The following is an 11,242-nucleotide window of genomic DNA, read 5'->3' as shown; positions in this document are numbered from 1 at the left end:
TTATGGCCGTTCTCATTTCCCTACCTATTATTTCTATTTCTTGTTGTGGGGATCCGCTTCGTCTTCGCCTGTTTTCTTTTCCAACGAATTGTGGTCTTTGTTCTGTTAACAATTCCTTGTAATAGTCCTTCCATCTTTGTCCTGCATATTTCCCAATTAAATTTTTTCTTGTGAGTTTTGTTTCAATCATCTCAGTATTTTTCATGACTCCGAAGTTCTTGTACCTAGTATGTTTCAATATTTAAGCAGGTTCTTTCCCATTCTTCATTCTTTTGTTATGTTATTTGTTTTTTCCCTTCTCTATCTTCTTCTCTTAGCTTTCTAATTAGGACTAGAATCTCAAATGCGAAGAAGGAGAAAAATACCAAAACAAGGCGCCTTAATATTGAACTCCTCAAAAACCAGCAAACGGTAGAAAGATTTTAAAACTATGTATATCGAAACTAAATACATAATTAAAGATAATCTAACAATTAGTGAACAATGGGAAATGTGTAAAAATTATATTAAAGACGCAGCAAATAACATTCTAGGGCCGCAAAGACCACCACCACGCAATGAGTGGTTCGATGCTGAGTGCAAGGACATTACAAGAAGAAAGAACGATGCATATAAACCGATGCAGCAAAGAAGAACTCGAGAAAAAGAACAAAAATATAAAGATCTCAGAAGAGAAGAGAAGTACATCCATCGGAGAAAAAAGCGAACTTATGAAAATAGAATATTGGAAGAACTTGAGGCATTAAAACAGGAAAATCAAACAAGAAAATTTAAAAAAAATCTAAATAATGCAAGAAAATAATTTAAACCAAGGATCGGACTATGTAAGGACAAGGAGAGGCATATACTCAATATAAAAGAAGAAGTATTGAAAATGTGGGTGGAACACTATAAAGAACTACTTACTATCGAAGTAGAAGATCCAAATCAACCACCCCCAGGAGCAAGCAACAATACACCATTGGAGCCTCCATCAATTCAAGAAGTACGGGATGCAATAAAACACCTAAAAAATAATAAATCTCCAGGAAGTGATGGTATACCTGCGGAACTCATTAAATGTGGAGGTGCTACTCTGACTAATCATATATATATAAAAGTATACGGAGAGCCTGGAATGAGGAACAAATCCCAAAGAGAAACAAATCCCCGAAGAGTGGTGTATTGGGATCGTTTGCCCGCTACACAAAAAGGGCGATAAATTGGAATGTAGAAACTATAGGGGAATAACCCTCCTTAATACAGCATACAAAATATTTGTGAGTATTTTATATGGTCGCCTGAGTGCATATTCAGAGGAGCTTCTTGTCGCATATCAAAGTGGTTTTAGGCCTGGTCGATCAACAATAGACCAGATCTTCGTGCTAAGGCAAATACTGGAAAAAACCAATGAATTCAATATCGACACATACCATCTTTTCGTAGATTTTAAATCGGCCTATGATAGTATCGGCCTAGATAGCCTAAGAAATAAATTGTATGAAGCCATGGATGAATTCCACATCCCCGATAAACTGATAAGATTGGTTAAGGCTACAATGCGTAAAGTTGTTTGCAAAGTCGAAACACAGGGCGAACAATCACAGGCATTTGAAACGCATGTTGCAGCGCATGAGATGTGCTGGCGTGTCTCCTTTTCAACATAGCTCTGGAAAAGGCGGTCAGGGATGCTCAAATAGACAACAGAGGAAACATTTTTAATAAATCATCCCAAATTTTGGCATATACAGATGATGTTGACCTAGTTACCCGCACAACACGCAAGCTAGAAGAAATGTATACCACCTTTTCAAATACCTCAAAAAATATGGGCCTGAAAGTAAATGAGGAGAAAACTAAGATAATGGCATCAACACCCAACAATAGAGCCAGAAACATAGTCCACCAATTCACGGTTGATAACTCTACCTTTGAAGTGGTGGACAAATTCACATACTTAGGCTCCCTGATCAGCAAGGAGAACGTCATGACGGAAGAAATCAAGCGAAGAATAATCCTAGCAAACAAATACTATTTTGGACTAAGTAGACATATGAGAAGCAGAAACTTAAGCCAAAAAACAAAAATAACCATATACAAAACCCTTATACATCCAGTATTGACATATGGATCGGATAGACGGACCATTTCCAAGGCAGATGAAAACCTCCTGCTTATATTTGAACGAAGGATCTTGAGGAAAATATTCGGTGGCATCTGTGAAAATGGTTTTTGGAGAAAGAGGTACAACTACGAGATATATCACAGGTATAAACATATATTTGGTGGTAAAGACGTAGTATCTGTTATAAAAATAGGAAAACTAAGATGGGCAGGACATCTGGCAAGATCACAGCAGAATAACCCTCCTAGAAGAATCTTTATGTCACAACCTGTGGGAAGTAGAAGTAGAGGTAGGCCAAAACTCAGATGGAGGGATGGTGTAGATAAGGATGGTAGAAAAATAGGCGCAGCAAACTGGCAACAGTTGGCAATGGATAGAACTGACTGGCGTAATAGACTTGAGAAGGTCGAGGCTCTTTTATAGGGCTGTAGCACCAATGATGACGATAATATTTTTTTCTATATTCTTTATAAACTTCATCGTTGTTTGTAGTCAGCCATTTTCTGTATAGTTGCTTTTTTTTCTTCAATTATTATTTTTGTTAGTTCATTTATTTCATAATAGTGCTGTTTATTTGTTATATGTTATTTTACAACTTCGCTAACATTTACATATTTTGCAGCTTCTATTAGGTTTTTTAAATAATTTTTAGTTATTGTCAATTTGTTGCCATTATAGCTACGAAAAATATGTTCCAGTTCACTACATTTAGTTACAAATTCCAGTGTTGGTTTGAGTAAACCACCCTCAGAAACGTGGTTTACCCAAGTAAACGATTAATCGTTAGCGTCCGGACTATATCCAAGTATTTCTTTTTTTTTTTGTAACTTAAATGCAATGAAACCGGCTAAATTTTCCAATTCATCCTATTCCAGGTCTTTTATATTCGAATTAATAAAATCTTGATGACTGTCAATTAAATCTTCAGATTTAATTTCTGTATCACCAATAGGACGGTTTAGCGAGGAAAAGATCTCTTCAGTGACAATTTCATAATTAATTATACTATTAGTAGTAATATTCCACTATAGTTGTTTTTAAACAATAGTCAGCTTCTGTAAAATGTTTTGATCATATTCTCGCGGTTTATACATTAAATTTGTCTTGCTGAAAACACTTCTAATATTGTTTTGAAGCTATTTTCTTGTGGCATTTTAAAGTAATTACTATTTAAATGGAAATAAGCCACAATTAAAGTTTAAAGTACGTTTATTGACGTTTCAATTTCCACTTCGGAAATCGTTCTCAAAATACAAACATTAGTAAATCAAACAAATTTTGTTTTTTTGTTACTCAGTAAAAAATTCTTCTAATAATTGAAGACACAAGTGGATAAAGGTGTCATGTAACAATTTTTGAAAAAATTGTTTTTTGTCAAAAATGTTCCCTAAATATACTGTATTTTCATTCCGTAAGGGTTTTGTGCATGTATTTTAAACAATTATTGAGATTTCTAAAAGATAAAGGTGTCATGTGTCATACTAGGGTGCCTTCTGTAGTGAATAAAGGTGACAAGGTAACATGACATTTTCATCCACGAGAAAAGATTTACTTTTGATTTAGGTGCCACCCAACTTGACACCTTAATTTGAGGTTATGTTACATTTTTATTTCATGAAAGTGATAGGAGTTTGTCTTGCTTTGTGTAGTTTTTATAGTTTAAAATGATGCAAACAGAAACGTGTTTGCAACAAAAAGGTAGGTAAAATTATTAGTTTTTTAGTTAAATGCAGAATGTTGAGGTTATGCAACAATACTAAAAAGGAAATAATATTAAATCAAATCAATAAAACTAGTAACAAGTGTACATTTAAGTATTAAGTTTTAAAGCAAGTTAAATTTCTCTATTAACAATCTAGTAACTAGTTAATTTGTATTTAATATTGACGATTCTAATTAAACAAAACATTGTGACGTTGTTGCTAAAACCAATATTTTCTTTAATACCTTTTAAAATGAATGCAGTTAGGCTACTATTGCGCTGCTTGATACTGTTCCTATATTTTATTAATGTTAAAAATACATTTGTATATACTGCTGATCAGCCTGGAACAAGCAACGAAATTGTAGAAGAAAGGTCAAATACATCTAATCTAAACGGTATTTTCGGGGTTACGTCTGACGAAAACGGTAAGTAAACTATACTAATATTGCAAACTAATAATTAGTTCATAAGGAATAGGGTTTCTTCTCATAGATAAAACGTTTGCATTTTGTTTTAGATGACGTGCATGCAGTATTTGACGACTCTATATGATAGAGACATAAACTCTGGTAGTGAGTATAACCCTGAAAGCAGTGAAACCTCATCATCAAACGAATCAGATAACGAAACTTTCACTTACATTACTGCAGATAGTTCGTTTCAACAAAGGACTGCAGACCACATTTTTTAAAACACATTAACAAACACACAACAATAAAAAAGCAAAGACGTACTCTTTTACTTACTCAGTAACTTTCAATAAGAAAACTGAAGTAATTTGTCGAGATGCATTGTGTTCCCTTTACCAAATTGACAGAAAAAAAATTGAACTTCTTCAACAAACGTTAAAAAAGGGACTAAATGCTCCATCGCCTGATGGCAGGGGTCGCCATACAAATCGGCCTCATAAGTTAAAGGAAGAAGTAGTGACGTTTATTGTAAAACGCATTAAAAAATTTCCAGCAGAACAGTCCCATTACTCGCGTAACAAAAAACAATGGACATAAAAAATATCTCTCCCCTCTCTTGAATGTTACACAGATGTACAAGATGTACTTAAAAGAGTGTGAGCAAAATCAACTGGATAAGGCATAGAGTAACCCTTTCGTCTTACGTAAAAATATTTTCAACTAAATTTAACTTGTCCTTTGGGCAACCCAGAAGTGATACTTGTAGTGTCTGTGACTCGGGAAAAAATACAGTAATTCACAGAGAGAAGTACAACTCGGCATTTAATTCTCAAAAACTGGATAGATAAAACCTATCCAACCTAACACCTGCTATATTACTATGGATCTTCAGCAAACAATACCTCTTCCAAAACTGACAACAAATAAGGCGTTTTATTTGCGTCAAATGTGGTATTATAATTTTGGGATTCACTGCATAACTTCTGAGCAAGCACAACCATTTTTCTTTAATTGGACGGAAAATATGGCCAATCGAGGCAGTCTTGAAGTGGCTAGTTGCTTGCTTAGGTTTTGTCAATTGCTCAAAGAAAGCCAAAAAAATATTGATCACCTTATTATCTGGTCAGATTCGTACGCAGGACAAAACAAAAACTTTACGCTTATCAGTCTCTATTAGTTTTTGGTATTAAACGGTTATCGACTATAAATTCCCTGAGGTGGGTCATTCATACCTCGATTCAGACAAATTTCGGGCGAATAGGAAAAAAAATACGGAAAGTTGAAAACATCCATGTGCCTGAACAATATAGTGATCTTATCAAGTCCTCGAGCACTAAAAATAGTGTTGTTGTCAATATGGGAAATTACTTTTATGATTTTGAAAAGTTAGCAGCAAAGTTCCATCTGTTTAACAGGAAAACAAACCTGACAGGAGACAAAGTCAATTTTAGGGACGACATTAAGTGGATAGACCTAGACGAAATTGGTAGCTACCTGTACAAAACTTCTGTAGATGAATTTTCACCTTTTCAAAAGGTAGACCCATTAAAAAAAGGAAGCAGGGTAGTAACAAACGAAGATCACGTCACACTGAGACGAATTGAAGAAAAAAGGGGCAGTATTAGTTCCGAAAAAAGAAACAACTTGCGCGAGCAGCTTACATTTATTAAGGATGAATATAAGTGGTTTTACGAAAATATTATAGGAGATAGTCAAGAAAACACAAAGAAAATGAGAAAACCTAAATAGTAATTAGTAAATGTAGCATATAATTTTCTTTTACAATGTTCTGTTTTTGAAAATACAATATTTTTTGGTACATAGCCTCTTTTTTCATTTCCCACCTATACTACCAGCGTTTGATTTTTGCTGGATAAAGGTGTTATGTACATTCAAGTACATTCAAAGTCTATTTTCATCAAAATTATAATGCCTTTTTAAAATTTTATAGTTACTTCAAAAAACTACAACCATACATACAAAAACACCTTGATATAATTTTAAATCAGAAACAGCGCAAGAAAGTTCCAGTTAATAAACTTTAAACTCATTTTTCTGGAAATAATGATTTTAGTACATGACACCTTTATCCACTTGTGTCTTCAATTTAATTTTATCTGACTCATCTATATTGACAATTCAGACATACATTATACATTTTAAAGTAGACGACTTTAAAATGATATTGCCAATATTGTTGAGTTGCGTTCCTGGGACGACTTTACTTATAAGATAGTTCATTCGATTACATAAAATCAACTTTAAATAAACTTTAACTTTTTTTTCTGAAGGATATTCTCGAGTTAAAGTTGATTTCATGTAATCAAATGAACTATCTTATAAGTAAAGTCGTCCCAGGAACGCAACTCAATAATATTGGCAATATCATTTTAAAGTCGTCTGCTTTAAAATGTATAATGTATGTCTGAATTGTCAATATAGATGAGTCAGATAAAACTAAATTATTAGAAGAATTTTTCACTAAGTCACAAAAAAACAAAATTTGTTTGATTTACTAATGTTTGTATTTTGAGAACGATTTCCGAAGTGGAAATTGAAATGTCAATAAACGTACTTTAACCTTTAATTGTGGCTTATTCCCATTTAAATAGTAATTACAGTTTCTAAAATATATAAAGAGAGAAGATTTAAAATCCTCCGATTTTTGAAGTAGCTTCTGCAATGTGTTATTCTACTGAGGCCAAAAAGATACCGTATTGCTCTTTTTTGCAATTTAAAAATAACATCAGATTGGGCAGCTGTACTAGAACCCCAAAAAGGAATACCATACCGTACAACGAGGTTACTTTGCACCATAGTTTTTAGTTTCATTTTCTTAGAGTGGATATAACGTTACTCTAAAGAAGATCTGAACTTTTTATTATAAATATCTATTCAACAGGTCGTAATATAGCTCTTATTATAGCTGTTTTTAGTTATATTGCATAATTAAGAGATTATCCTAATTTTATTAGTGGTGCAAAGTATACCCTAGAAGAGTCATACTTTGCACCACTTGATATTTTAATAATATTTGGCTGCGAAATGCTAGCTGGTGCATAGTAATCTTATCTGATTTTAAACTTTGCACCATTTAAATCAAAAAAAATTTGGTCGGCCCAGTTTTTTAATATATTTATGAAAAAAGCCTAACGGGAAAGAACATTGCTACATTTTAAATGAACAAACTTTATTATAAGTACAATAGTGAAAATACAAAGTTTGAATCTAATCCCACCACAATTTGTCGCATTCTGAAACAATGTAAAACCCTCGTCTAGACATTTTCTTGGGAGGATTTATGGCGCCAATTACAATGTCCCACGAATACCATATTTCGTCGCGTCTTTCTGGCCATTTCCAAAACTTTAACGATTTTGACACGGCGTTGATCATCGCTCCGTTATTTTCTATTGCTGTTATGACTCCAGGTTAAACATGATCTTCATAGACAAATAAAACGTACTCACCAATATTTTTTTTAACATGATCTCATGCAGCTCATTTATTTCATCATCTGATGAATCTCTGCCTAGTGGAAAGTGGTCGTCCAAAGCAATATCGTTCTCTGAATCATCTACGACTTCTGGCTCAAGTAGATGCTTCAGTTAGATCTTCTAAACTAATTTCAGATTGGGCAATACTTTGTCCTGCTGGAACATTTATTTTCTTTTTCTTCCCACATGTCTTAAACTGGATGGCTTCCTTTCTTTTATCTTCTAAATATCGAATGAAAGTATTTTCGATATCTGACGAACTTGATTTATTATTAACCGCTCCAAGAGCGGTGTTATATCACAAGGAACGATACCACATTTCCTAAATCCCGGATTTAATATCTCATCTCTATTCTTTTGTATTTTTTCGATTAATGATCGTAAAAGCGTTGGAAAATGCTGTGTCTCAAGTATATTTGATCTACTTCCCACATGAGTTTCCTTATATTCAGATAAAATTTCTCTCCAGGCCTTTTTCATTGGTGCAAATAATGCAACATCTAGCGGTTGTGTAACGTGGGTGCTATTCGGATTCAAACATATAAAATGAATGTCGTGTTTTCGACACAAATCCAGGACTTCAACATTAATATGAGAAGACAAATTGTGTCCTAAATCGACCTTCTTTCCCTGAATTTTTTTAAGACTGGGCAATAGAACAGTGTTAAACCAATTTGCAAATATCTGTGATTCGAACCAACCAGATGCAGTATTTGCATAACGCGTACCAGAGGGGCCATTTTCAGTCCAGGTGTCCCACAAATGCTTGGATTTGTACACCACATAAGGAAGTAGTAGCTCACCAGCTGAATTTCCACACATCATAAGATAAATGCTACTTTTTAAAGAGTTACAAATTCGTTCAGGATATTTAACTCCACGTTTAGTTAATACCTTTTTTTGTCCGGGATCATCTGTTATGTTCGTCTCGTCATAATTAAAAATAGCATGTAGCTCCACACCAGTTAATGTTTGTTTTAAATTTTGTATGTATTCAGCCATTTGGTCTGCATTGAGTGCTGCTCTACTTCTTTTTATGTTTGAGGCTATCCTTGCGGTAAGGTCCTTATGACGACTTGAAAATAATTTGACCCAATCCATACCAAGAGTATTATTCTTTAAGCGAGTTATTTTTTTCCTTGGCTATTTTAATGAGTCGTAATTATTCGTATTTGTCATAATTCCATTCCAGTAACAGGAAATCCAGCATCACTAAGGCTATGAATGCATTGTACGAAGCACCTTTCCTCTTCATAAGAGAATATTGATGGGTACCCAGGTTTTCCAGCGTGTACTCCTTTTAATTTGTAAAAAATAGTTCTCCTTGGAATATTAAAGGATTCAGCGGCAACTCTTGTACTCATGCCATCTTTTATTGCTGACAGACATACTTTCAAATCCCCTTCTGAGTAGTCTGCATATTTGCGAGATCCCAGTTAATAGGAAAAACCATTTTCCTATTAACCTTTTACTCTTGGGGATACTTTGCGCCACTTGCAAATTGGCGGTGTAAAGTATACCCAATTTCACGTGTTAAATATACATGTAAACAATGTTTTTTTTGTTATTGATATCCTGGTTTAAAACCGTTATTTTAACAACTAAAAATCGCAATCAATTGTGGTATATCCCATTAGACGTGTAATTACCAATTTGTGTCCGTTGGGACTGTCTGCAGTATGATTTTGCAAAGCTAGAAAATAATAGATTTTCGAGGTTAATATTCTAACAATTGCTGATAGATAACTGGCAACCTCAGAGACAATCGCACGCAATATAATAATTGATCGCACGCATTATAAACAAAATTGAGTTTAGGTTTACAGAAAATATACTTTTACACGTTTGGTGCAAAGTTACCCTGCTCAGTGCAAAGTAACCCCGTTTTACGGTATCGAAAATGAGACTCGAACAAATAAAGATAATGTTATTTTGGAAGATGCTAAATTGATTTCCTTCGAAACAGATCTTATTGCATAGCAGGCTGAGGCTAGTTTCTTACTTAACAAATCGATATCAAGGAACCATTTAAGGTTGCTATCTATAAAAATACCAAGAAATTTTACAGAATTAACGATACTGATCTGGCTGTTATTAAGAAGCAAGAATTGAAGAGCTACTTTAAAGGATAATGCTACTGTCTTATCCAAGTTAAAAGAGAGTAAATTAGAGTCGAACCAGGTTTTTATTTTAAGTAGATCAGAAGTTATAGTTGCATGAAGAGTTGCAATATTAGACTTCCTCCAGGTGATTCTAATATCATTAGCAAAAAAAAAATTTTTCCATCGATTTTTAAGTTAGTGATATCATTTATAAAGATAAGAAAAAGTAGAATACCCAATACTAAACCTTGTGGTACTCCACATATAATGCTTTTGTGTTTAGAGTCAGTATCATTTGCTCTAACTACTTGTTTCATATTCCTCAAGTAAGATTGGAACTAATTCAAAGAAATACCTCGTATTCCGTAGAAGTTTAGTTTTTTTTATCAAAATATCGTGATATACACAGTCGAAAGCTTTGGCATAGTCACAAAAAACAGTGGCAGTGTAAAGACTATTGTGTAGTGCTTAATATGCTCATGTAGTACAAAAAACATAGCATCACTGGTACACTTATTAGGTAAAAAGCCGAACTGACTTTGTAATCAAATGTTGTTTTCTATCAGAAAGGACGTAAGTCGGGCTTTTATTAGTATCTCAATAAATTTGGATAGGACCAGTAGTAAGGCAATAGGTCTATGGTTGCAGACATTCGATTTTTCACCACCCTTATAAAAAAGAATAATAATAGCTGTTTTTAAGCACTCTGGAAATATACCTTTTTCAAAGTAATCCTTAATTAGAGAGACCAGAACTTTCAACAAATTTTTTGGAAGATTTAAGAAATATTTTATGGAAAGTCCATCAGTACTACCGGAAGATTTGCTTTTGATACTACTTATTGTTTGGATCAGTTCAGATTTATCAACTGGTTTTATAAAGAATGAATTCGAGACTTTTTTGAATTGGGAGATACTAAATAGGATCTTGTTGTAGCAAAATAGTTAATGTTATATTTTTAAGCACATTAACGAAGTATTCATTTAGATTTTCAGGCTTTGTAAGAGAAAATGATTAAGCTGTGTTAGTTTTATTTCGAAGATCGTTTATTATGGACCAAGTTTCTTTTACAACATATTGATTTGATGGTACATTTTTTAGCTGTTCTGATAAGTTTTAGATATGAACCTCTGTAATTGGAGATACATTTAGTGACAATGACGTTGGTAGTAAATTTATTGATGTACAGTAGTAAATGTATATTCTTAGCTCAGATGCGGATACCTTTGGTAGTCCAGTGTTGTCAAATGCCTTATTGAAAACACAGACAAGCCTATCTAAAAAATTACTGAAATTATAGTCCACGTCCACACAGGAAAAGTGCCACCCGGAAGTCAAGCACACATTTTGGAACTTTCGAAAGTTCTCAGCGGAAAAAATACTACCACTACCTAAACGTTGGGTTTTTGAGGATGGTTTGTTAA

At 33.6% G+C, this 11,242-nt stretch overlaps 1 protein-coding gene across 1 annotated transcript; it reads right to left on the bottom strand.

Moving 5' to 3' along the window:
* Nucleotides 1-7,938: 7,938 nt before the first annotated feature.
* Nucleotides 7,939-8,718, bottom strand: LOC140446459 (uncharacterized). Its single transcript, XM_072539012.1, has one exon. The coding sequence runs from the start codon at nucleotides 8,716-8,718 to the stop codon at nucleotides 7,939-7,941; it is 780 nt and encodes a 259-aa protein (XP_072395113.1).
* Nucleotides 8,719-11,242: the final 2,524 nt, after the last annotated feature.

This window comes from Diabrotica undecimpunctata, chromosome 7, assembly GCF_040954645.1.
Source record: "Diabrotica undecimpunctata isolate CICGRU chromosome 7, icDiaUnde3, whole genome shotgun sequence".
Lineage (NCBI taxonomy): Eukaryota > Metazoa > Arthropoda > Insecta > Coleoptera > Chrysomelidae > Diabrotica > Diabrotica undecimpunctata.
This window is presented reverse-complemented; position numbering and strand designations above follow the sequence as displayed.